Source organism: Marmota flaviventris, chromosome 12, assembly GCF_047511675.1.
Source record: "Marmota flaviventris isolate mMarFla1 chromosome 12, mMarFla1.hap1, whole genome shotgun sequence".
Classification (NCBI taxonomy): Eukaryota; Metazoa; Chordata; class Mammalia; order Rodentia; family Sciuridae; genus Marmota; species Marmota flaviventris.
This window is the reverse complement of record NC_092509.1, coordinates 105,228,641-105,256,119: the sequence shown is the minus strand read 5'-3', so window position 1 is coordinate 105,256,119 and position 27,479 is coordinate 105,228,641. Positions and strand designations below refer to the sequence as shown.

General features: G+C 39.4%; 2 protein-coding genes across 7 annotated transcripts in view; one reads left to right on the top strand and one right to left on the bottom strand.

Moving 5' to 3' along the window:
• The window catches only part of Firrm (FIGNL1 interacting regulator of recombination and mitosis), a 34,907-nt gene extending 11,364 nt beyond the window's left edge, over positions 1-23,543 (top strand). For all 3 annotated transcript variants that reach the window (XM_027935040.3, XM_071600331.1, XM_034636359.2), the window contains 16 exons: positions 4,147-4,227; positions 5,792-5,856; positions 6,958-7,106; positions 7,673-7,802; positions 8,784-8,970; positions 9,751-9,833; positions 10,430-10,481; positions 11,840-11,929; positions 13,482-13,667; positions 15,492-15,614; positions 16,830-16,925; positions 18,180-18,293; positions 20,008-20,112; positions 20,645-20,725; positions 21,854-21,973; positions 23,041-23,543. In XM_027935040.3, the coding sequence (XP_027790841.3) occupies positions 4,147-4,227; positions 5,792-5,856; positions 6,958-7,106; positions 7,673-7,802; positions 8,784-8,970; positions 9,751-9,833; positions 10,430-10,481; positions 11,840-11,929; positions 13,482-13,667; positions 15,492-15,614; positions 16,830-16,925; positions 18,180-18,293; positions 20,008-20,112; positions 20,645-20,725; positions 21,854-21,973; positions 23,041-23,238 (1,860 nt within the window). In that variant the 3' untranslated portion in view covers positions 23,239-23,543. The remainder of the gene's footprint in view (positions 1-4,146; positions 4,228-5,791; positions 5,857-6,957; positions 7,107-7,672; positions 7,803-8,783; positions 8,971-9,750; positions 9,834-10,429; positions 10,482-11,839; positions 11,930-13,481; positions 13,668-15,491; positions 15,615-16,829; positions 16,926-18,179; positions 18,294-20,007; positions 20,113-20,644; positions 20,726-21,853; positions 21,974-23,040) is intronic.
• Scyl3 (SCY1 like pseudokinase 3) overlaps positions 23,373-27,479 on the bottom strand; it is a 32,633-nt gene continuing 28,526 nt past the window's right edge. For 3 of the 4 annotated variants that reach the window (XM_027935041.3, XM_027935042.3, XM_071600332.1), the window contains exons 12-14: positions 25,916-26,074; positions 24,524-25,155; positions 23,373-24,057 (exon numbers count right to left, since the gene is read on the bottom strand). In XM_027935041.3, coding sequence (XP_027790842.3) covers positions 23,998-24,057; positions 24,524-25,155; positions 25,916-26,074 — 851 coding nt within the window. In that variant the 3' untranslated portion in view covers positions 23,373-23,997. The remainder of the gene's footprint in view (positions 24,058-24,523; positions 25,156-25,915; positions 26,075-27,479) is intronic. The other variant, XM_027935043.3, reaches the window with a different exon arrangement.

Genomic DNA, 27,479 nt, shown 5'->3' with positions numbered 1-27,479 from the left:
CAGCAGAGGACAGCTACTCTGCTCTTGGTGGGATCAGGAAGCAGAGAAAGAGAGGAGGGAGGAGAGGGGCTGCAGGGAAGATGCACCCTTCTGGGGCCTGTCCCCATGTACCACCTCCTCTCGCCTTGCCCCGCCTCTTGTAGTTACCCACCCAGTCAGTCTCTTCAGGCCAGGGTGGACCGATGGGGTCCCAGCTCCTAGTCTAGACATTGCTCTACACATTGCTGCATGGACACAAGGACTTTTGGAGGATGTCTTATCCAAACCATGACAATAAATATTTCCTCCTAAAATATCAACACCCCTCTTTGTGGACCTGCAGGCTCATACAGGGACTTCCTTTGTGTTGTGTTCTTCCCTGCCAAGCAGCTGTGGGGGTGGAGGTGCCAGATTCCTTTAAAGTCCCCAAACTGGTAGCATCTTCTGGAACAGGGATGATCTTGAAGGACAAATCCTACCTCGAGAGAGTTCTGAAGGTGTTAAGGCAGTAAGGAATGGCTCAGGAAGGAGCTGACCTTTTTCTTCTCTTTTTCTCGTGTCTGTCCTCCCTTTAGAGTCCTTCTCCCCCCCCCGCCCCCCTTTTTTTATTCCCACTTCCTTCCTTTGCCCTTCCTTGTTCCCCTCACCTTGTTGAAAGGAGGAATTATTTGGTTGGGCATCCTGTACGTTGCAGGGAGGCTGTCCCCTTCTCCACCTTCGTCTCCTACACCCTGTATGTCTTCAACCCCCAACCACCCCCTTTCAATTTTCTTCTTACTTTTATTGACACTGCAGACTCCACAGCTGGTGTTTGGAGAATAAAATTAGCAAAGATTCTTGGACAGGAGTGAGTTGAGGAAAAACCAAGCCCCTGCGTAGTTTACAGTGGCAAGAGAAGAGACCAATGCAGGTGCTATTTGAATGTACGTAAAATGTTTGTCTTACGTATGAAAATCATAAACTAAATTGCAGATGTGGGGCTGATAAATGTGGCCAGCTCCACACTGTCCATTAGCTGAAACAGAGCTCTGATATGGACCCAGCTCTTTACTATTAACTCTGTATTCTGAGCAGCAGTGCCCTCTGTCGTTAACTATTCATGTTTATGGAATCAAAAGTTTTCAAGTAATTTTCACTTATATCTGTTTAGACTACCAAACAAAAACTAGCTTAAACTGGGAAATTCATAAATAGTAGAAATTTATTTCTCATAGTTGTGGAGTCTAGGTATCTATAGTTGTGGAGTCTAGGTATCCAGGATCATATTCATGTATGGTGAGGGCTGCTCTCTGCTTCAAAGGTCCTGCTTCTTGCTTCCTCCTTGTGGGGTAAAAGGCAGCTAGCTCCCTTCCTCTTTATTATAAGGGCCCAGATCTCGCTGGTGAGAGGAGAGCCCTCTTGACTTGTTCTTTCCCCATGGACTCCATCTCTGTGTCTATCCCATTGTATATTAGCTTCCAACAAGGGAATTTGCATGGGAGAGGGCACTAACATTTAGACCACAGCACCTTGCTTTCAAAATGTCAAAATAAACCCATTAGATTTAATAATAGTCTGGCATACTAACACGCTCCTAAATTTGCTGGGGCTCTTATAGCAAATGACCACGACTGAATGGCATTTTTAAAAACAACAGAAATGTATTCTTTCACAGTACTAGAGGCAAGAAATCCACGATGTGGCAGCAGGGCCAGGTTCTCTCAAAGGCTGTAGGGGACAACCTGTCCACCCTTCTCTGGTTTCTGTGTTACTGGCAGCCCTTGGCATTCCTCAGCTTGTGGCTGTAGAACTCCAGCCTCTGCCTCCATTGCCATGATGTCTCTCCCTGTGTCTCACATCTCTCCACGAGGACACCTGGCGCACTGGATTAAGCACACACCTTACTCCAGCATGACCTTGTCTTGGCTGATTACGTCTGCAATGACTGTATTTCCAAATATAGTCTGAGGTGTTAGGGGTTAGGACTTCAACAGTTCAGCCCATGATAGCCCCAAATCCATACGGTACTTATTATTTATTCTCTATTTTCTTGGATTTAATTTCCAAAAGAAAATATTGAATTAGACTTCTCAGTAGACAGTGTTTTAGCCACAGTGATTGTTTTTCTTTTTTTGGTACCATGTATTGAACCCAGGAGCACTTAACCACTGAGCCACATCCTCAGCCCTTTTTGTATTTTATCTAGAGATGGGATTGCTGAGTTGCTGAGGCTGGCTCTGAACTTGCAGTCCTCCTCTCTCAGCCCCCCAAGCCATTGGGATTACAGGGGTGTATCACTGCATCTGGCCAGAAATTTATTTGAAAGGCCCTTACATATAATTTAGTTTCCATTGTGATTTCAACATTTGTTCATATAATGATTTGAGAAATTTGTATTATTCAGAAAATAAGCACATACTTTTATATCTGATGCCTGTACTTAGATTTATTGTCTGCTACATTTGGACTTCATCAGTATTTTATTTAAAGAAAGGAAGAATGGGTACACATTTTAAAACACTGAAAATGGTCTTCCTTGCTTATATTTCCTGTCCCTTCTTTGTTGGCATTGGGATGCAAACTTTGTTTTAAACAGTTGAGTAAATCAAGTTGGGACTACTAATGCATATGTGTTATTCACTTGCTTTTAAAAACATCAAAGTAATAGCTCTTTAAATAGTAGTATGGTATTTAGTAATGAAATAATAACTAGGATGTCAACCAAAGCTTGTACAATTTCTCTGTGAGTGAGAGAGAAAAATTTAAAGTAGACAAACTGATAATAAGTTGCCTTATCATTCAGTTGTCGGTTTTATAAAGTAATTCCAGAGTGCTTATTGTGTGCCAAGAAATGTAGTAGGTACTAAGTTAGTCACATCCTCTACCCTAAATAACTTTAAGAGTCTAGCTTGCAAGATGAACAGATAATTCTAAGTGCTTCTAGGACAGAGTGATCTTAGTTGGCTCATGGAAGTAGAGTATAAGGTAGGGACCCAATCATGAAGTCATGGAAGGTTTCTTAGGGGGATATGACATCTAGGCTGAAAAAAATTCATTTTACGGTCAGTGTAGATTTATTTTTAATCACTCAGCTTTTATACTTACATAGCACTTTTGAGATTCATGTGCATAATTGAGCAAAAAAAAAAAGGTGAATTTTCATCTACTCTATTTCTGCTGAGGAAAACTTTTCAGTTAGTTTTGGTAAAGTTCAAAATGAAGGATCCTATTCAATTAATGGATCATGTGATTCCAATTTTATTGGGTTTAACTAAGGATTTGCTATTGTTGAAAAAAAATCATACTCAACATTAACATTAAGATAAGTTATTTTCATATAAAATAATTCTCAACATTGAAGATAATGTATCTATTTGATTTCATTTTGTGGCACTAATTTAAAGCTCTTCATCGATCTTAGAGTTTTCTGTAGACAATATATTTACCCTATTCTTTTTAATAACTGTATGGTATTATAGTTTATGAATGTACCATAAATATCTTTAGCCTTTTGCCAACATTTGGTTCACTTCAGTTTTCACAGTATCAAGAACTTTGATTTCATAGCAGTACTGGTATTTCTATGAGATAGGTCCAGAAAGGATATTTTAACACTTCCACTCTTAATAAAAATGAACAGAGTGTTGTGTTCATGCTTCCACCAGTGGTAAAAGAAAGTGCTTGTCAACCTCTTTCCTCTTTGGCTTTTTAATCAAATAGCCCTCTGTCCTTCCCCCTCTCACATGATAATGGGGATTGGGTGGTCATTTGGGTTTTTTCAGTATTAGTTATTGATTGGTTGTTTTTTCTTTTCTCAGAACTACCTTTTCGTGTCTTTTATATATTAGTGACCTTTTTCTTTTGACTATTAACTTGATTCCTGTATAGCAATGAATAATAAATTATTTAAATTTCTTTCCCTTTAAAATCAACAAGAAAGATTGCCTCTTTGCTATTAGGCTACTAATAGAATCATGTAGAATTTTATTTTCTTAAATACATCTCTTGTCATTTAGTGTGTGTTTATATGCTCCTGCCAAAATATTAGAGAATAATAATGTTTTCTTGGGAAATTTTTATACTCTGTATTTATTAAGAGGTGTTTTTAGAAAATACCTCATTTATAAGTTTAACTAATTACATATTTGTATTTTTATTATAACTCCTTATGTCCTTTTTCTGGAACAGGATAATACTGACTACAGATTATTCCAGAAAACACTTAAATTATGTCGTTTCTTTGCCAACTCCCTTTTGCATTACACTAAGGTAAAGGCTCTTTTCTTTATAATGCATAAATGTAAAATCTACACTAAATTATAAATTGTCCTGTTATTACTATTCCTACCAAAATTAATCTTTTGAAGTTATTTTATCAAGTATATTTTGAATGGTTGTTAATGGTTTTGTGTTATTAGTTGTTAAATATTGAATATCTATTGTATTATTTAACTTGTTCCCATCATCATTGTTATGTGTGTGTAATTGGGGGGATTGAACCCAGGGGTGCTCTACTACTGGACTATATCCCTAGCCCTTCTTATTTTTTATTTTAGACATGGTCTCACTAAGTTGCTTAGGACCTCACTAAGTTGCTGAGGCTGGCCTCAGACTTGCCATCCTCCTGCCTCAGCCTCCTAAATAGCTGGGATTATAGCCATGCACCCTCATGCACTATCATTTTTATTTTTATTCACATCTGAAAAAAATATTTTCATAAGCATAAATCGATTTTTCAGAAAATAATTCAGTTTACCTTTAAATACCATTAAAAATTATTTCTACACATTTCTAAATTAGTTTGTTAAAGTTTAAATGTCCAGACTTTGAAACTGTAGTAACTGTAAGAGTGGGAGTCATGGGAACGGCAGTGACACCTGAGTTGGCGGAGTGGACTGAGTATGTTGCCTAGCACACTGGCCACGCCCAGCACACTGGCCCTAGTGTGTTGTTTTCTGCTTGTGTATGGACTCTGTTGGTCCTCTGGCATTCACCTCTCACAGTAGTCATCTGCCTCTTACGCTGGGCTCCTGCAGCTTGCGGGGTCTTACTCCAGGGTCCAGGGGCAGAGGTACACTTGGGAAGTGCACCAGTGGCACTTGAGGGGCAGTCACCCATCTAAGATTCGCTTGGTGAATAGAAGGTAAAATTTTCTGTAATTATGCCCTGTCTTACATTTTTATTTCCATAACAGTTTCTTTTTTATATACCAGGGATTGGACCCAGGGGTGCTTAATCCCTGAGCCACATCCCTAGCCCTTTATTTTTATTTTTTGAGACAGGATCTCACTAAATTGCTTAGGACTTTGCTAAGTTTCTGAGGCTGGCTTTAAACTTTGCGATCCTCCTGCCTCAGCTTTCTGAGCCACTGGGATTATAGGCACACACCACGTCTGTCTGTCTACACTGTTAGTTTCTAAGAGATAGTCATAATGGATAGAGGAATCACACTTGGCTTGAATCCCAGTCTTATTTAGCTACGTGATGAAGTTATTGATATCTGAGCTTCAATCTTCTATTTTGTAAAATGAGGATAATAATATATAGTAAGTTTTTTGATAAGACTGAAAGTACTGTATGTAACATCATTTGGTACTATTGTGGTTCCATAGTAGGTGCTCAGTAAGTGATAGCTGCTAGCTGTAGTTAGGATGGTACTTGTAATGGTAAAGAATTTTATGTACCTGCTCAGCCTCATCTTTCTTTTTATGATCATGTACAATTTTTTTAATGTGGCATATCTAGGATTTTATTTTATTTGCATGCTTTTGGGACAAGATATGTATTAGAAAGTCATATTGCTTACAAAGATTGAAAAATTATTTTATTTCAGGAATTTCTTCCTTTCCTTTCTGATTCTTGTGGCACATTGCATCAGCTTTATCTTCAGTTACACAGGTAAAAAAAAAAAATAAGTAGAGAGGGAATCTTGTGAAGGGTGGATTCCATGTGAGTTTACTTACGTGATACACAAGTAATAAATAATTGATGTGGTGATAATAATGAAGGCAAAAAAAATTTTTATTTGATAGATTTAGAAATTTTATTTATTTGAAATTAAAATTGATTTTGTGGGTTTATTTGCAGATTAAACATAGAAGAAAGGAACTGCAAACTTAAAATTAAGTTAGTAGAACTTCCTGACTGAACACAGAAAAGGGCAGAATAGCACATAGTTACATTTGTGATAACATAAATTAAACTCACATACATGTAAGTTTAGTCCCAAAAGAGAGGGGAGAGAGGATGATATAAAAATATATAGCTCAAGATATAATGGCTAAATGTTTTCAAGTTCATTTTTATTTTTGTGTATCATAATCACAGAAAGTGACTATTTTCTGGAGTTTTATTGTCTCTGGGTGCTAGCTTAAAAGTTAGCTTTCAAAGTATAGCTTCCATCTGGCACACCCATTATTTTGTGGTTATATGGGATTGAATCCAGGCCCTCACACACACTAGCAGGTACTCTACCACTGAGCTGCATCCCCAAAACAACTTTTAATAGACATAAAATGAAGCCAGAATTTGTCAGAAGTATCTTTTTAATACACACACACACACACACAGTGTTCCACTTGTTGATTTAGTGTTTGTATTTTACTTACCCTGTTTTTGTCAAATGGTATTAAAATGCATCAAAACAATACTAAAGGCCTGGGAATGTAGCTTAATGGTAGAGCACTTGCCTAGCATGCACAAAGCCGTGGGTTTGACCCTTAGCACAACAAACAAACACACAAACAAAAATGAAAACAAAAAAAGGCACTTATAAGGATTTCTCCAAGATTGTGAACTTTTTAGTTTTATAGAATTATGTAACATTTAGTTCAGAGGTCTTCATACATTCTACTATCAATTCAGTACTTCAAGTATATTGCTGCTTTATAGAAACAGATATAAAATATGCATTTTTTTTTACTGCTGGAACCTTAGTTTGTAGAACTTACTTTTGTCTGAATTGAGAAGGTAGCTGCTAATGAGCTGTGTTCTTTCCAGCAAGTTCCCTCCAAGCCTGTATGCAGCCAGCATCTCCAAAGCACAGCAGGAAGAAATAGCTGGGGCTTTCCTGGTGACCCTGGATACACTGGTGAGTCAGCTGCTCACGGTCCAGCCTTTCGCACAAGCAGTTTTGGACAATAAATCAGGTAAGCTACAAAGCAGATTTAATGTTAAGTCATCTCCTGTTAATTATGACATATTAGATATGGGTATTTCCCTTCATGTAGTCCCTCTTTCATAGAATTCAAAAATTATTTATTTAAAATTCCCTCTACTGGGGGTGCTGGGGTTGTGGCTCAGAGGTAGAGTGTTCACCTAGCACATGTGAGGTGCTGGGTTCAATCCTCAGCACCACATAAAAAATAAATAAATAAAATAAAGATATTGTGTCCAATTACAACTTAAAAAAAACATTTAAAAAAACAATTCCCTCTGCTGGGGCTGGGACTGTAGCTCAGTGGTAAAACGCTTGCCTCGCATGTGTGAGGCACTGGATTACATCCTCAGCACCACATAAAAATAAAAAAGATATTGTGTGTCCATCTACAACTAAAAAAAAATTCCCTCTACTTTTATTGAACATTTCTCATTTAAAAATATCATGCCTCTAATTTCTTTATGTAACACAATCAAATTTCTGCTGAAAATATTTTGGGCATGCTGTTAGCAGTTTGTTGGATCTTAATGTGTAACTTGGTTCCACACCTGGAAGACTTGCCCTGTGAGCTCCAGCTCCCACAGTGCCTACTCCTGGTGGTTGTCATGGAGAAGCTGCCCTCTCAGCCTGAAGACGTGCAGGCCCTGTGGTGCACCGAAGGCCAGGTCCCAGAAGCTGCAGCCAGGTAGCAAATGTGTTGTTCCTATCCAGTCCTGTCTATTACTCTTAGTTTAGAATACCTTATTGTATGGAATGGTCTTAAAATTAAATATTTTCTATGTCAGATATTCTAGTTAATAGTCACTATGTAGAAAAACTACTTCATAAAAATAGCTATAAGTATATCTATCTGTAACAGATACTAAAAATATTTTGGTCTCTGAACAGTGGCCATGAACACTGACTGTGGTAGAGTAGATGCAAACAGGGGCATATAAAATGAGCCCAATGAGGGGCATTCCCAGGTAGTTCCTGGGAACTGCAGTGTCCTCCGTCTCCCAGCAACACCGTGGCCCAGGCCAGAGTGCCTCGCTCCCTGGGTTATTGTTATGCTTCAGTTCTCTACCCCTTTCTCCAGCCCCTTCTGAACTTTCTTTTCTCCTGCTCAAAACTTCTCAGTTTTGCCTTCAAAGCCATCCTCTGCTTTTTCTCTTCATCCTCTCCTCCTTTCTAACACACACATCAAAGTGGTGAGCTGAGTCTGCCTTTTTATACATGCTTCGTTGTCTTTACCTATTTATATTTTACCTATTTTTAATTTGCTATTTAAATCCTTTATGAAAGTTTCCTCTACCATTTCTATCTTAAAATGGCTCCTCCCTGTCTGAATTATATATAATATTGTTTTCTTTCTTAAATCTAATTAGTTAATTTGGCTTTCTTTCCAGTTCCCTGAGGAACTTTGACTTTGTATAACTCAGTGCATGATAAACAAGTTGGTGAATGATGAAAATCATGTCCAAGAAAATTCTTCTCCCTTTTGTAACTTATTCTAACAGTGAATATATTTCATGTGTGCATGTTCACATATATTAGCAGCTATTACTGATTGTATCTCTTGAGATCTTGCCTTGCTAAAATAACCTTCCCTGTGATATATTATTATTTTACCTGCTAAATAATAAGTGCTATTAATATTGGGTTCAATGTTCTGACTTCCCTGCAGGAGATCTCTACTCACGGCCATTTTCCACAGTTTCGAGCAGTGTTCTGGTGAACTCTCTCTACCTGTTCATTTGCAGGGAGTGCAGAGAAAAGGGAAAGCTGAGGTGGCTGTCACCTTGTACCAGCATGTTTGTGTTCATCTGTGTGCCTTCATTGCTTCCTTTCATCCCTCGTTGTTTCCTGAGCTGGTGAGCATGTTGCTTGCTGGGACAAGTGGAGTTACACTTCTGCTCTTTTCACTGAAATTGTGATTCAAGTGTAGAAGAAAGTTAATGATTATTCCCTCAACTGCATATTTTATCCTTTAACTTGGTTGTCTTGGAATGTAATCCTCGATTCCTATAGATTTTAGATTAAATAGCTAAAATACTTGGGGAAACATTTTGAGTGGAAAGTATGATAAAACATTGTGAGTAGAGGAGAACTTGTATAGAATTTTATTTAATTTCATAAAAGAAGTAAATAGACCTTAGACATAATGTGCATGTTTTTTATTTTTCATAGAATTGGATTAGAAGAGAGACTTTTTTAAATTCTAGGAAAGTTCCTAGAATTTAATGAAGGATCAGAATTAGTTAAGATATTATACAGTGGGTACGGCTATCGTATATTAAATATTTTGTATGAGTAGTTAAAGGCAGGAAAAAAACTAGCATATATTTTATTTCCATTGCTTTAAAGATTTCAGGCTACTTAAAGAATTCTTGTGGGTCCTAATGATTGAATTACCACATGTAATACCAGTTTTGATTCTCTGTGGCCTGACCCAATGATTAACATATATTTGGTGCTTATTAAATGCTGAGGGAATGTCATCATAGGTTCTTTGTGATATTAGAAATTAAAACATTGTCATTGAGAATCTGTTACTATATTCCGATAATGATTTCTTGTGGAGAAATGTAATGTTAATGATAATTTATCATGCACTTTAGTATATTATGAGCTAACTTTTTGTTTTCCATTAGGATGCTGCTCTGTTGAATGCTGTGCTTAGTGCTAATTTGATCACCTCCTTGTTGGCAATGGATGCATGGTGCTTCCTCGCTCGGTACAGAATACTTAGCATTTTGGTGTTTGGGGGTTTTTTAGTAGTGACTGACAATAAATGATTCTATAATTGTGAGTAGTAGTCCATTAATAGCACCTCAAAATGGTTTGACTTGATATCACAGCACTAAATTATAGGAAGCAAGTTTCCTCTTTCCTTTCTTTGGTACAAGCCCATAGATAAGCATTTAGTAGTAATTTTGTGATATTCTTTAGCCAGAAAAATGGGATGAGCACTCCTGAATCAGTGAAACTTTGAGCACTGTCATGATGTCTCAAGTGGAAAATGCCATACCATGAAACCTTGTTTTATGTACAAGATTATTTTGGCATAACTTTACCTCCAGGCTAGGAGTATATGAAACATAATGAGCTTATTGTTTAGACTTCGGTCCCACCCCTAAAATATCTCATTTTGACTAAGTAAATACTAAAAATCCTGAGTGAAACACTTCTGGTCCTAACATGGATGAGGTATATTCAACCTTTAAGTAGTTTCGATGTCCTCATCATAGTATTTAGTGCTTTTTGAAAGTTTATCTCCTTCCTTTTCTGAATAATTGAAGAAAAATGACAGCCTTCTGTTTTGTATTGCAGATACGGGACTGCAGAGCTCTGTGCATACCATGTCACCATTGTGGCTCATCTAGTGAGTGAGACATCCACTTTGCATATGTTTTCTCTGAGGATATGACATTGTTGAAGAATGTGAATAGCATAAGGAAAACCAGTCTGGTAGTGAAATTGTCTTGACAGTTTCTTTGCTCTGCATTAATGCTGGTGAATTGAGAAAGATGTTATAACAACATGCTATTTATTAGTGTAATTTGCATAAAACTAGGGAAATTTTCTTTTTTTCGAAATTTTAAATTCAGTTCCACTAATTGTTCTAGGAAAGAAAGATAAGATTAAGTGTGAATAAATTTTTTAAAAATAAATTTTAAGTTGAATTCAAAATAGAAAATAAGTGTTGGTTGTAACATTGTTGGCCAGGAGTTCTCCCTTCTGTCTTTTCTGTATGATGTCACTGACTCTTGATCTTGTTGTACTTCTCTCAGCCAGCATGCTTTGAGAGAGGGACAGTTTGACAATTAATCAATGCTTTAGGAGAAGAAGTCCTATTTTGTCAGTGGGTATACAGAGAAAATGATTTAATAGTGATTCTTTTAACCTTTTTAATGTCCACAGTTTTTTGCTTTTAAATTGAGGTGTTTGATGTGTTCCATGTGAGATGACTATGGCCTTATGATCTTTTTGTTGTATTTTTTCCTTTGGCATTTGATAAAGATCTTATGTGAACCCATCATCCACCTTTTGTTTTGTTTCTTTGTAGAATGATTGTGTTACATTTCTTGTTTTTTTTTTGTTTTTGTTTTTTTCTGTTGTTGTTTTTTGGTACTAGGGATTGAAACCAGGGGCACTCTACCACTGAGCTACACCCCCAACCCTTTTTATTTTCCCTTTTGAGACAGGGTCTTGCTGGCTTCAAATGCCTTAGCCCTCCAGTCACTGAGATTACAGATGTGCCCCAGTGCACCTAGCTCTTGGTTTACCTTTTAAGGATTCTGCAGACTAAATCCAGTGAAGTCTGAACATGCATAATGGCCAACAGGTATGTCTCTGTGGCTGATAGTCTAGATCTTACTGTACTAAACCTCTCACATATCCTACACAAAACACACTGATTTTTGTCAGTTGATTTTTTTTGTTGTTGTTGTTGTTAATGGACCAATACCTTTATTTATTTTTTAAAAATTATTTTTAGTTGTAAATGGATGCACAATATCTTTATTTATTTACTTTTTATGTGGTGCTGAGGATTGAACCCAGTGCCCCACACATGCTAGGCAGGCATTTCACCACTGAGCTACAATAGCGAGCCCAGTCAGTTGATTTTCATATGTCAGGTTTCTTTTAATAAAAGCTTTCTTGGTACGTTAGATCTTAAAAAGTTTCCACAAGTCTGCTTTTAAATCAGCCTCTTCTCTCCCTCCTGCCTTTTTCCAGATAAAATCCTGCCCTGGAGAATGCCATCAACTCATCAACCTGTCAGTGCTGTTGAAGCGCCTCTTTTTCTTCATGGCCCCTCCCCACCAGGCAAGGACCCATCTTTGCCATCCTCTTTGGGCAGCTGCTGAGTGCTAAGTTCACTCTTCCCTTCCTTTATTCACAATTTAAGTGTCAGCATGATCTGAGCATTAGTTTTTTTCTAATCATAAATTTTTAACCAACTGATGGCTTTGCTTATTGCTTTTAGCACTGTCGTTTTTGACACCTTTGCTTCAAGTTACAATTAATTCCTCTAATTCCATCCTCCTGAAGTGTATCTTTCTCCTTATATGTTTGAAAAATATGCAGTGAAATGGCTCTATATCCTTTGTTCTTTGAGGAGCTAGAATGTTATGTTCTGAACGATGTTTTCTACTTTTTCATAGTAAATAAGTTGAACATCTAAGGGAAAATTTCTAGTATGGTGAGCCTTTGCCACCGAGGAAAACAGACTGTGCCACATGAGGTGCTTCCCTCCCACAGGAGCCCGTTCACCAGTCAGCACAGTTCTCTGCTTTCCCTGAAGCCATGTGGGTTTTTATTTTTTATTTGGAGACAGGGTCTCTAAGTTGCCCAGGCTGGTGTCAGACTTGGGATCCTCCTACCTCAGCCTCCTGAGTTGCTGGTATTAGAGGCACGTGTGCTACTGTGCCTGGCATTATCAAATTTGGGGACTCTTAGGGGACTTTTTAAAAGTTTTTGATGTAGGAAGAGTTTCCTATAATAAGTCCATTTTAGATAATATAAATTGAATTGTTTCATTTCTTTAAAAAATACACTAATATATTTCCTAGTTGAATTACACTTTAGTAATTAAGTGCACCATTGTTTTTTCCACCAAAACTAATATTTTTAACTGTTTTTAGAACTGTGTTTCCCATTTTTGTGTAGTCTATTGGTTCCTGAATTTTAATAATTTTAATAATTTCTTATTAATCCATGCCTCTTTGAATTATCATCTCACTGGTGGGATGGACCTGATGTGTGGCTTGCCTTGTGCAACCGTATGGTATGTCCTGTAAGAGGAACACAGCAAGCTGACCCATGTGCTTCTCTGTATTCTTTACTGTGGTCAGTTGAGAAAGTACCGAGCTGGAAGGGCTGGCTAAGTCAGCGTGGGGTATACTGGAATATTACTTTTGATTTTACAAGGTGAGGAGTATTTAGGAAACTACTAGATCTAATGGGTAGGAACAAGATAAAGTATCTGATGTGACTAATAATGAAATATACTATTTAACATTTCTTAGTGCATTTATGTCATGCTTCATTTAAACTTTTTCATTTTGGAAACAAATGCATGCTCATTTTGGTGACGTTGGTCAATACCTAGTGATGTTACTGTGCAGTCAAAATGCTTTTTTATTTTTATATTTTATTTATTTATTTACTTTTTTTTTTTTTTTTTTAATTTTGGTGGTGGTTCTGGGCGTTGACCTCAGAGCCTCATACATGCTAGGCAAGTACTCCACCACTGAGCTACATCCCCAGCCCAAAATGCTTTTTTATATATTAAATATGGAAATTAATTCTTGGTTCTCATGCATCTCATCATCCAATTGTCTGATGTTACTCTGGTTTCCTTAATGATTTATTTCAGGTGGAGTTTGTCCAAAAATTTCCTCCAAAAGAAGCAGAAAATGTGCCTGTGTGGCAGTGTATTTCCTTCCAGGCGTTATCTACTGACCTGAGGAGACAGGCTGTGCGTGAAGTGGCCACAGTGGGTGTTGCAGAGTGCAAGAAGTGGCTGGGCAGCAATCACACTCTGGGAGAGCTCAGCTCTTTGGTAAGGTGATTTTGATGAGTCACTTAATTCATCAGCTGTTCACTGAGTTCTGCTTGAGATTGGTGATAAGAAGACAGACTCTGCTTTTAGGTCCCAGCAAGGTTTTTGGGTTGGTAGGGATCTCTGAGAAGCTTAACGTCTGGATTGTGTAAATTATATTGGGGGCAGTGTTCCCTCTGTTACTCAAGACATGTTGAAACTGGATACTTAATTTGTGGTACTTTTGCTGACATATCTCTGCAGTAGACAGATGGGTTTAACAACATACAACTTCCATTTTATGACGCCCCCCCTGAGCCTTTATGGATCTTTCTACTTAGAATGTTCCCTTATAAAATATAAAAACTATATATGTTTTATAAAGATAAAAAGTATATTAACTCTCACAGGAAAAGAGACTCATGTACTGTAAGGAGTAGAAAATACGTAACTAAGATAAAGCAAGTTGACTAGATTTGGTACATGTAGCAGAAGGTAATTGGAGAAAAATCAAGGAAGGATAGCAGCAGGACATTCAAAGACAATTTGAAGAGTTTAGGGTTTTCTCAGGATATGGGCTTCCATGTTGACAGTAAATGTTCTAATATTCTATGTAATGGTACTTAAGTATTATGATAACTTAAGATACTTACATATATCCAAGGGAAGCTGTTATATGCCTTTGTTTTAGAAAAACTGTTAAATACCTAGTTAGGAAGTGGGTCACATTTTTGTATTTTATGTGCACTAATTTATAGTGCCCAGCTAGCTTGGCCGGCAGAGGCTGAGTCTCTTAATGTGCACTACTTTCTCTAAGAGAGACAAACGTTCTTTTATTTTATATTAGGAAAAATCACCAATTTTCTAAAATTGAATCATCCTTTAAAGTATGACCAAAAATTTTGTTCAGCAGGTTTTTGACATGTTTATTTTTAAAAGGAAGTAGGAAAATATTAAATAAGGAGCTGTATGGTAATTACATAAAGTAAAGTATGGTTGTTTAATGTATTAAAAATCATTGCTACTATTAGATTCTTATATGGCCTTCACCCCTACCCCCATCACACCACACCACCAACAGCTCCATCCTGTCTAGAAGGAGATTTGAGTATAACCGTAGACAACAGTGAGTCTGGAAAAGACAGTTTTAAGTTTTAGCTTCCAAGTAGTATACTTCCTAAGTACTACATTTGGTTATTAAATGTAGGGTTGCTGAGAAAGCTCCAATTTTAAAATAATAGGAACAATAAAAATCTAGTCACCTGTAAAGATTACTGAATGCACAGTAATTTAAATTAGGCTGACCACACTGGCCACTGCTCAAATCTGTTCATTAAAATACAGTAGCTTCAGCTGGGCATAGGGGTGCACACATACCCGGTAACCCCAGTGGCTTGGGAGGCTGAAAAAGGAGGATTGCAAGTTCAAAGCCAGTCTCAGCAACTTAGTGAGACCCTGTCTCAAAGTAAAAAATTTTAAAAAGGGCTGGGGATGTAGCTCAATGGCTAAGCACCCCTGTGTTTATCCCTGGTACCAAAAAAGTAAAAAACAATTACATAAAATATAGTACTGTTTTAAGTTGTTACGTTTTCAGCCTGAAAGGAAAAAAAAATGTAGAAAAATAAAAAGCAAATGTTTCTGTGTATAAGGAAAGTTAGTTTTAATAAAAACATATTTGTATTAAATAAATCACTAGAAAGATGGATTTGGCTCTTGGCGTCACTCCACGTGGATTTCTGTGAAGAGCTCTAAGTAACTCACATATCCTATGGGAAAGATTGGGCTCCTGGTCCTTAGTCCAACTGGTTTCTGAACTCGGGTCTTTTCTCCTTCTCTTCAATTTAGAACGCAGTCCTCTCTGCTTTGCTTGCTGTATGTAATTCTGCTGGTGAGACTTTGGATATTGGGCAACAAACTGCAATTATGGAAGTTGGGAGTCAGCTTTGGGCTTTTTTAAACATTAAACAGGTAAGTGAAGCAAATAATCATTTTCTGGAAGAAGAAATTTTAAATATTGAAAAGAGAACAGGACGAAAATTTCCCTGGAAAGTAAAATATGTCTAATTTATTGAGAAGCTACTTGTGATTCAAACTGAAAGCCCTGACATGTACACTCAGGCAGTTCTTTTTCAGAGTGTTACGGAGTTATGGTAACAATCTAGTAAATTTCACAGTGACCATCTATTCTTATGGCTTGTTGGACCCTGTTTTAAAAATTTCCTCCGCTATTGGTTTCTGTTTTCTCTTGGGCTGACATAGTCTGCCTCTGATTCTCGGGCCTCTCATAAGATCTTCTGGGCATGGAGTGGGTCAGAGCACTCGTGGCTACTTTGTATTCCTCTTTCCTAGCAAAGCCAAAAGATTAAGCCATCAAGTCAAAATTAGAATGATAACTTCCTACACATGGTTGGAAACTTAAGTTTCTTAATTTAAAAATCTCAGTATGTTCTGTTTTCTTTGTAGTCAAAGGTGGAAATAAATATGTGATCTGTAGCAGCTTATGGAAACAGTCAGCATTTATAGTTCTGGGAAATAACTGAAATGATTTTGCAGATCCTGTTTCATCATCAGTGGTCAGATTACCTTCCTACAGCATTTTTAATTTCAACAGTGCTTTCCTCCAATGCTCACACATCATTCAGTAAATATTCACTCGGCCTTTCTGTGCTAGGGATGGATATAGTTTATTATAGTGTGACATAAACAATAGTTGTGAAGAAATGGAATTTTAAGACTAGGGAGCATACAAGTTTACAGTAGCAGACAAAAGTAATTAGATCTCCTTTAGACTTGAATCTTGGATTGAATCATGGATTTTTTTTCCTAGCCAGGTGATCTTGAGCAAATTATTTACTTTCTGTGACCCAGTTTAATAATGAAGTGAAGGTGATAAACTCTCCTCATGGAGGTATCATGAGGCATAGGTGAGGTAATAAACATAAAACACGAAGCCTGTTGCCTGGTGTATAATAAGTGCTCAATGAAAAGTTGCTACTGTTAGAGGCCATTCCTGTTTAAGAAACTAACCTTTCTGTTTAGGACAGTGATAGAAGAGATGACATCATTTTGTATGTGGTGGGGTCAAACAGAAAGAAATGAAAGCAATAGCTTTGTTGTTAGCACCTCTTGTCGATGACACGTACATAGTGAAATCTTCACTAAAACCATCTTTTCTCATTTAAGGTAATAGATCAGCCCTGTGTTCAGCAGACATTCAGCCTTTTACTCCCTCTGTTGGGATTTTTCATTCAGACTGTAGATCCTCAGCTCATAAGTCAGGTAAGAATAGTGACCAAGGAGTGTCACTTCCGAGGAAGTCCTCATTACTGCTCATTGCCTTTGTGTCGCGTCTTCTTTGCTAAACTGAACGTGAGTGTCTTGGCTCCGGCTTCTTATCAGGCACGTCTCAGCCTTCCTCTTCCAGTTGTCCCAGCCTTTTTCTCCCTGTTCTCTGTCACCTCAGGAAAAGGGAAACATTTTTTCACTACTGAGCAGTCTGAACTTTTGTGGTTGCTGTTAAACTGCCCAAAATAAGCCCTGAGGCTGGGAGTCAATTCCCAAGTTGAGCCCCACACCCCAGCCTCTTCCCAGGCACCCCGCGCAGCTGCAGACCAAGGAGCGTTACCAAGGAGAGGAGTGCTGCTGGGTCCCGTCTGGTGGGGAGCGCAGAGCCTGGGCCACTGTCGGGGGGGCCCTTGTGGTGCTCCAGTTACGCCCTTCCTTAGAGACTGAGCAGAGGAAGATGGGAATGCCTTCATCTTGTCTGAAATGACTTAGCGGCTTTGGAACAAGTCCATACTGCACAGAATCCGTCCTCCAAGTCAGGGGTTAGCTTTAGCTCAGGTCAAGGGGAAACAAAAACTGTTTAGAAAGTAACTCTTCCTGTTTAGGAAGATGATGGAAGAAATGACATGTCATTTTGAATGTGGTGGGGTGGGACAGAAAGAACTGAACCCAGCAGTGGCTTTGTTTTTAGCACCTCTTGTCAATGACATGTATGTAGAGAAATTAGCTTAGGTACTTACTAGTAGGTGTACTCTTCTTACTATTTTATCACATGGATTTCTAAAGTAAAATGAGAATACAGTAAAATTATTGACTCATTGAGTGTTCGTAATTTGAATTTGCTGGTTCTGAAAGTTTTGATATTCTTTTTGAAAAATTACTGATAATCTTAAAAATGTATGCCCATCTTTAAAAAATATCCAAAAAAAGTTGTAAGGTTCCAATGTAATTGTTCATACAGGTATAAATTATGTTATCTGCAAAACCTAAAGTAGTAACTGTTTAGCCCTAACTTACAGAAAAAGTTTGCAAGTCTTGGCTTTAAATAGTGAACTTCTCTCAGTAGAATTTAAAATACAAAATAATTTTAGGTTTGGTGTGTGGTCTTTTTTTGGGAACATGGGGATTGCCCCCAGGCTGGGAGGCAGGAGTGTGGCCAGGATCCTGAAATGGCTTCTCCACGTCTGAGGTGGGTGCCTGTCTGCACAGTGCTGCTCCCACTCACGGCTGTGGTTTTCGTTTCCACAGGTAGTGACTCTGCAGACCTCCCTACTTAAATCGGAGCCTCCTGACCATGTGCGTTTGGCAATGTTGGATTTTGTATCTTCTCTAGGAAAACTTTTTATACCTCAAGCTGTCCAGGTAATAATATTGTTAATTGTTGTTCCTGTACTGATAAAAAAAAAAAAAATCTCTCAGCAGCTTGTTATTAGTGGATAGGAGAGCTGCGTTAATTAGGTATCCTGCCTACATTGCTGAATTTGATGATGAAGGACTTTTGACTTCTGAAATTTTGTGGATTACTGGCAGTGAAGAGGGGGAAAGAAACATTTATCTTAAGAGAAGGTGACTGTCAAAACAACTCATTTTCTTTCAGAAAAATACGTAGACATACAGATAGTTCATCTGTAGTCTGAGATAGAAGATGCTCATACCAGTTGGGCTCAGCTACAGTTTCTGAAGGCAGAAAGCTTTTTCATGCCTTCTGTCCAACAGTGTAATTAGAAAAATTTTCATTTATAGAAATTATTTTTCTAGGCTTTGTATTCATGAATGGGCACCTGTTAGTTTTGAAAGACTTGTAGAAAATGTTTCCCACTTACAGCTGACTTGTGACTGCTCGCTTACAAGGTCATCTGCAGTGGCCTGGCAATGCATGCCTACTGAGTTTTAAAGCAGACCTTAAAGCAAAAGAAGCTCCTCATAAATGGAGAGTTTTCCCTTCCTTATTCCTGTATGACTAAAATTGCTGAAATTCCAGCGATTTTAGATAATTGACTTTTTTTTTTAATCTTACCTCCAAGAGAAAGTCTACAAAAAAGAGCTCAAAATTAAGGCCTTTATTTTATAATCCAAGCATGCTGTTAATTAAAAATCTTTGGCATCAAAACATTAATTTCTAAAGACTTCTTGTTTATTCACAAATAAATGTCAGTATGCCGTCTGTTTCTATCACGTCATTGTAGTCACAAGTGTAGATGTTGACAGCTTCTTTCCAATTCTTTTGGCAAAAGTATCCAAAGATATTTGCACTTGAGCTGGCTTATCCCAAAGTGCTGCTCTGTTCATGCAGTTGTGAACCCTGCGTGGGCCAGAACCTGTGGAACAAATGTTTTATCACCAGAAATTGCAATGCCTGATACGTTCTCTGGGGAGAGGCCAGGGCCTGAAGAAATTTTGAGGATTTCTGAGCACATGGGACATTTAAAGCTATGAGATAAGATGGATTCATTTGATTCATTTGTTCATTCAAGAAAATGAATGAGTGGTTGTCGCCAGGTGTTTTTTTTTTTTTAATATGTTTTAGTTGTAGGTGGACATAATACCTTTATTTTATTTATTTATTTTTATGTGGTGCTGAGGATTGAACCCAGTGCCTCACTGCAGCCCGGCCCTGGGGTGCTGTTTTAGTCCCAGGTGATACAATGAACTAGTAAATGGCAAGTCCCCAGTCTCTGCCTCGCCAGGCAGCAGACAAGGATGTGACAGGCAGCACGTTAAACAGAAGTGATGCTGTTAAAGAAAACAAAGCAAGGGGGACAGGGGCCCCATCTGAGGGGAGTCAGAGGGGTCCTCACTGGGGGAGGGTGACAGGGAAGTATGCGAGGCACTAGCCACACAGCATCTGGGAGAGTCGTCTGGGCACTGGCAACAGCAAGCGTGGGCCTCCAGGTGGGAGCAGGCCTCATGTTAGGGAAGCTATGGGAAGGACTGAGCGCAGGAGTGCAGTGAGCCGCCATGCTGGGCACACACCTTCAGCAGGACAGGGATCTAGAAGGCTGGCAACTGTGGGCATCTGAATGTACTCTACTGGGTTTCTTCTTCTGTAATTAATAAGGTTTGGTTCTCTTTTTAGGACAAAATTCTGCCCAGCTTGTCTTGTATTCTTGGCTTACTGCTAGCTGACAGGAACTGGCTGCTAGAGCAACATACCTTGGAGGCTTTTACCCAGTTTGCTGAGGTAATTACTTATAACCCGGACTTGTCAGTCACGACCAAAGAAGGTCCAAAAATTATTTACAGAGCTGCTTCTGCACCTTAGTTGTAAAACTTTCTGCTGGAGGAAATGAGTCGCGTGCTCTACAGGATCTCAGATAAGGCCTAGAGAAGTGGGAGGTTCTGAAATCATCAGCGAGCCCTGGACAGGCCTTCACAGTGGCTTGACTAACTCGGACGCAGACAGTGTTTTGGGGTTGAATGATGGTACATCTCATCCTGAACTGTCCTGAGCTGAAGAACCGAAACCTGCTGGTTTGGGTCCTAGGGAAGGTGACTCCTCCCTGGGCTGCTTCTCCTCTGGTGGCTGAGCAGAGGGGAAGTCTCAACACTAGACTTGCACTGCGTCAATACAGCCGACTGTGAGCTCGCTGCCTTTGAATATCCCATAGCACTGTTTTCTTAAAGTTTTAATAAGGTAGCTCTTACAACTCATTTGTCTTTGCAAGTTGTTGAAATAATCTTAAAATTGATCTTGTTTGTTGATCTTTTAATAGGGAACAAATCATGAAGAAATAGTTCCACAGTGTCTAAGTTCTGAAGAAACTAGAAACAAAGTTGTATCCTTTCTGGAGAAGGTATTTATTATGGAATTACCTTTTCTTTTCTGAAACTGTAATTATAACCAACTTTGCTTAAATTTTTCAGAATGCTCAGAGCAGTCCTAATCCAAAATACTCTGAAATCTAACACTTTTTGAGTGCCACAGTAGAAAACTCCATACCATAGAACTACTTCATACACAAAATCATTTAAAATTTTGCATAAAATTAACTTCAGGCTATAGTGTTTAAAGTTCACATGAAATATAAATAAATGGATTTTGTTTTTAGACTTGGGTCCCATCTCCAAAGTGTTTTAGTGTATGGGGGTAAAAACTCCAAGACACTTCAGTTCCAAGCACTTAAAACAATTGAGAACATATTACAAGTGAGAGAAGTGAAACTCCTGAAGTCCCTCTGTAGTTTGGGATAGAGTGGCACTGATAGTCCAGGCAGCAAGATGACACGTGGGGGGTCCCTTTACTGTTACTAATCATAATTAGATGCAGCTAATTATATAGGCTCTGAGGATCTGTTATTGTAGTTTAAGTATAATTTAGGCTTTTGTTCAATGATTGAGGCCAAGATAGTGACATTATATTTAAGGCATTTTTACATTTAGAACCAAAATTTTGAATCATAGGGATCCCATGTTTGTATATACTTTGAAAACTTTAAGATGGTGCTATCACCAAGTTGTAATTTAAGGGATAGTTGGGAGTACTAATGGAAATAATTCTAAGGTCACAAATCCAAGAAAAATTATTCATAAGCACTTAATTTAATATTGTGCCCATTGTTAAACCGGACTATATGTTTAATATATGTAAGTACACCTGCATGTATGACATACTTCACATATCTCACATCTGACACCTATCTTGTGTTACATCTAAGCTGTACTTTAAGTCCATGAACACATCTCTCTTGCCAGTCTGCTCTTGGCTTAGCTTATTTTTTAAGTAAAGGTTGGCAGACCACCGTTTTTTCTTGAAAGAAGGCTGTAGGGCAGAGAAAACACGGTAGAGGGGTTTTTAGCCACGCCCCATGAGCCCACAGGTTAAGTGACTTCATCTTTTCATCATCTGAATATCACACCGTTTGCCATCTAGTGGAGAATGCTAATCTGTTGGTGTTTCCTTGGCTCTTCATGGTCTTTGGCAGACTAGGTTTGTGGAGGAAACCGAAGCTGCCAAAGTGGAACGTGTGAAACAGGAAAAAGACATTTTCTGGGAACCCTTTGCTAACATGACTGCAGGAGCAGCAAAGGGGTCGTCCTCAGAGGTATGAGCTGCTTTCCAATGTGCGCCAAGAAGCTCTGTGCTTATTATTTACTAATATAGCAAAGTAGTTTTGGTTCAGTGCTTTTCCTCATGTTGAATTTCAAATCAGATCTAGACATCAGATCTAGACATGTAAAATTCTCCTGTTTTATGGTAGTTGCTCTTTGGAAAATCTCATGTATTCTGCCTGAAAGGTCACCAACACACTGAGCAGGAAGGCTAGAGAAAACAACTTCTTAAACATCGTACCAAACATACCTTTCAACCATGGGGGTCGGGGGTGGGGTGTTTGCAAACTGTACCCAGGACACAGAATGTAGTTGTTGAACCACAAAAGAAACCACTTGCCTTTTACAGTGTTTAGACAGTCCCTGCCTCATTCATCAAACCAGTCTCTTAATAATTTTTGGGTGTGTGTTAAGAATCACATTTACCTACTGAAAAGCAGAAAGTTGACACTACTGTTAATATTCAAAATATTGTTTTGGACACTATAAATACATTTGGAAGGATAAGCTATATAATAGGATCAATGTTTTAGTCACAGTTGTCACTAACAGTAGTTTATGGTGATAACTTGTCTGTAAGACATTTAACTTTTATCTCTGAAGTGCAATTATGTTAGTTGTAGAAATAGGTCCCTTATGTATTTATTGTGACACTCCTCAGGAAGCTGTTGGCCCCCACCCTTCATCCCCGTCCCTGTGCAATGTATGATAGTATAGAAGTCTGACATTTTCTTAACGAGTTAAGTACAAGTGTTGGTGGGGGCGGGGGGACCCTAAGACAGACTTGGCTCTGTATAAAGTGTGCTTGCTGGAATTACTGATCTGGGCAGCACTTCTCATCAGGAGCCCTTTGGGACAGGATCTGTACACCCCCAACAAACCAGGACACTTGTAGTAACTAACATCTTGAATTCTGTGACAAACCAAAGCATCTTCATGTAGCATTCCAGATAGATAACCAGGTGGGGTGAAGGGCCCTCCTGCCCTCCTGTTCTTGTGATCAGTGACGAGGAGGGGTTTTAGAATGGGCATTATGGTCTCACATTTCTCTCCTTTCCAGCCTTGTGCAAAAAGAGCCCGCCAGGAGGTCCCCCTGGAAGAAGAGCACAGGGAGGCACTGCGAGTAGCAGCAGGGGCCCTGCAGACAACAGAGTCCCTGCTGCAGAAGGCTCCTGCTCCAGCCTGGCTTCTAGTGGAAGTGGAGACACTGCAAGAAAGGATCGAGAAGGTGAAACGCATGCTCCAGGGTGAAACTTGACCATCTGCATCCTCGGGAGACAGGACCAAGCCTGATCCTCTCTCAGTTCCCAGGACATTTTGTAAATGAAAACACTGATTTAATTATGTTTGTACATTTTCTAGTACATATAAAACAGCTTTTGTAAAGGTGAATCTAGTGAAAATAGTCTTTATTGACATGTAGAGAACAGGATTGTGGGGGATATTTCTCATTAAGAACTTTGGTACAATGTAATACACGTGAACAGTCGGTGACTGCCCAGGTCCACAAAGGGCCTTTTACTCAGGACTACTGTAAACAAATAAATAAGCTGCCTAAGGTGACCTTAGCAATTTAAATCATTTATAATTTATAGCTAAATTTTTTTAAGTCATATTTTCATAATAGACTACTACTCTTCTCACTGTTCAAGAAATGGCACAAAATTAAGCTAACCAGTTTGGGGTTTTATATTTATCGTCTTGACTTCCAGGACTGTCCTGGAAGAGGCAGTCCGCTTGGCCTGGCCTCACCCGCTTGCTCTTCAGGGAAACTGGCCTCAGTCAAATGCACACGGGCTCCTCCTCCCAGGAACCTGTGCTGAGCCTCCCGACCACTCCGCGCGTCCAGTCAGCACTTGAGGTTGGTCTCACGTCAGTTGGCACAGACTGTGAAGAGAGCTCCTGGCATAGGAAGCACAGGCTGCAAAAGGGTTTTGTCCACACAGCCTGGTTTTGAGGTATTGATTTTTTTTTTTTAAAGGAATCATTGCTCCTAAAGTTCAGCTCATACCCGTTGTCACCAGTTATTATCTTCCCAGTTCAGCTCCCCTTCTTCTCCCCAGCCTTCAGCCTCTGCCTGCAACAAAGCACACCAACAGCAACCCAATGAACAAATCATATCCACATGTGGAAACTTTTCAAGACCCAGCACTTGTTTTTTGATGCCAGAATATAGTGCTTCATGCTAAGTGAAAGCTGAAAAAGCAAGATTGCTTAGGTTCCAGCACGGGAGAACCTCAGCCCTGGAAGAACTTTTCACAACCCTATAATCCAGTAGTAACACTACTTTTTGCTTAACCTTGTTAAAAGGTTATTCATGCGACAACCAGATCGCCTAAGACTGTGCCCAGGCACCTCCTCCTGGGGAAAAAAGAATGCTGTTCCTAGGAACCAACTTGCTTAGCTTGAACATTTTAACCACCATGTACAGTAATCTTTCTTTCCTTTCACTGGGAAAACGTGCTGGGTACTATGAACTGGGACCTGAGGGAAAACCCTTGATTTAATATTAATAGCAGCTTAATCCAAAAAATACTACTCACTTCACTCATTTCTGCTGCAGCAAATTTTGAGGAAAACTGCATCCCGGGCGAGACATCATCTGTTTCTGTCCTCAGTTCAGGTAAAATAAGAAACGTGGCTGAAGGCTTAATTTCTGGGATCATGTCTGCAAACCAGTCCAACTCAGGGTCTTGTGCTGGCTTCCTTTTCACTTGGATTGTAAACTCTTCTCCTAAGCCAAGTTCAGATGGAAGTTTAAGGGGCCTTTCTTGTGACAGCACTTTTGGTGGCTTGATTTTGTCCGGGTCACTCTGTGCTAAACTGATCTTTTGGGGTGGGCTTGATTTCAAAGGTGTAGGTTCCTCAGTGAGGGGCAGTGAAGCAGGGATGGGCGTCTGCTCCCCTGAAGTCACAGGCACTGCAGCGGGGATCCCAGCTCCCAGGTTTATTCCAGTCCCTCCACTTCTGGGCTCCTCGGCAGCAGCATCACAGGGTTCTGGAGGCCAGATCTGTGTGCCCATGGTTTGGTTCTCAGGCTCCGTAGGCTCGTTCCAGTCAGGCCACTCCTCAGACTTCTTAGGGTCTGATGGGAAATTTTCACTGTCTCCTGAAGTACTTTTGACATCTGAGATTCCGTTCATGGGAAATTTAACAGACTGAGAAAACTGATCACCTGTGAGGATATGTACAAGAATTCTCACAAAATGGTAAGAACAGGCAATATGTTGGTTGGGGTGGGGATTAGCATAATACGGTATAGCTCTGATCACTTGGACCTATCCATGCACACCAAACCAACAAGAGATCCTGCAGCAAGTAACACCAAAGATGCCATACAAATTACCCACTTCCTGTACAGTACTTACATACTATTAATTCAATGGAAGCATGTCATGTAACAAACTGGATATTTAGTAAAGGACGAAATAATCCAAACATACTGCTTGCTTATCGGCATAATTGTCCATAAGTAAGTATACAAATACCTAAGCCAAGTCAAGATGGTAAATACATACACCTCGAAAAAAGTGTGCTCAAATAAGTTTGCCTAACATGTTAACTTACAAGTACAGTTAGGGTGCTAAGAAACCGTAGGCAATGTGTCAGCTCTGCTACCATTTTCCCAAACATTTTAACCGCAGAACCCTTTCTTAGCATGCCCCTTAACATCTTTGGGTACCATCATTCTTGGTACAATTTGGAAGATGCACTGAGGCATCAAATCCCCAAGTAAAGCATATGGTGCAAAAAAGAATACAAGTAATGTTGACTCGTTCTTCTTACCAGTAACCAGGAGGCGGCTAGAAACATACCCAAAAGTCTGGGGAGATAACATGAGACCACTAACCAAATTTTCAGAATTTAAACTTAATTTTTTTACTCTCAAGAAACATTCATCCAAGCAATGGAAACTGTAAATTTAGTATTTCTACCTGTCTGTAAAAGAGTACTGTAGTAATCTTGCTGTATGGACTTCTTGCTGCTGATGGGCATGTTGCCAGAAAGGAAACACTTAGGGAATATGCTAGAGGGTTTCTCCAAGGCTGGCGAGATCTGACTGTGCTGGCTGCAGCCGACGTGCAGGGGAGAATCTGAAGGTAAATAAAAACTCAAAAAATGAAAGGGCTAGTAAATTTCTTTTAGATCTATCACGTTTGATGAGCAGCAGTTAGAGGAAATGGGTGTATTTAACTAACACAGATGGAAGAGAACACCTTCCAGGACACGATCCTGTCGTGGAACAGATAGCCTGTCCCCTATGTGCACTCCACAGTGGTGATGGAATAGAAGGGATTCCAGCATTAAACAAATACAACCTTTGGGATACCTAGCAAAAACGTTACAGCCAATATGAATCTACTGAATACTACAAAAGTATATACTTAAAAATGGTTGAATTTTATGTTCTGAATATTTAACCCCAAACCAAGGGGGTGGAGGTGTTTCAAGAAAATGTCTTTTACAGTTTACCAAAATGTTGTTATTGGATGTTGGTCAAAAAGATGGTAGCAAAACTTGGCTCAGTTCTTCCTCTGCCTTGAAGTGAGGGTGGGTGGAAGGGCCTGGGGTGAACGACGACTGGCAAGCCCCCAACTCCTTCACGCCCAGCCTGCCCTCTGCTGGCACCACTGTCTCCCTGTGGAAGTTCCTGTTTCCCTTGCCCAGTGTCCTCTGAGCAGGTCCATGGCTTCCTTTTAGGCAGAAGGACTAACCCGTCATGAAGCTCAACATCAGCCCTTGTTTTAAGTCTGACCATGCAGGTACCGTCTAAGAGGTATCCCTAGACCTGTCTCTTCCTCAGCAGCCCCCGTCACTGCACAGAAGAGCTGCACTTGACTCTAAGCTGGGCACACGGGCTGCTGCCAGGGCTCACTGGGTCTCATAATGAGGAGCCCAACTCAGTCACCAGGATTACACCTCTCCATCCTCTAGATTCTTATCTGGTACTGCTGCTCTGGTGTTTCATTAAGACTACACAATGCTACTCTATGTATGGTGTGTCAAACGCATCCCTGTATAACTACTTAGAACAAATAAAATTTAGAAAGATAAAAAGACTACGCAGTAATCTGGATCATGTACCTGAATACTTCAGGAAACAGAATGTCAATAGTAGATAACTCCACCCTATAAGACAGATGTGAGGAGTGGGAGCTCTCACAGAACCAGTGTGCAAACATGCCCCAAGACATCCCCAAGTCTTATCCTATGCCCGCAGCCCCTATGATGTAGAAATAAACCTCTCCTGTTTGATGTAATCTGCTAAAAGAATTGGTAACAACACCAACTGAATTCAGTATGTACATTTCACAGCTGACAACGTAGGCAAGAGCATCTCTGGCCGTGTCCCTGGCACCCCTTTGACCACAGCAACCCTGGTTTCATCAGCACTAAGAATAACTGAACTCCCCAAACTTCAGAAACCAATGTTGCTTTGAAGATTGGGTTGGTGTCAATACTAGACAAAGGCCTACATGAAGCTCTTTGCTGCTAACC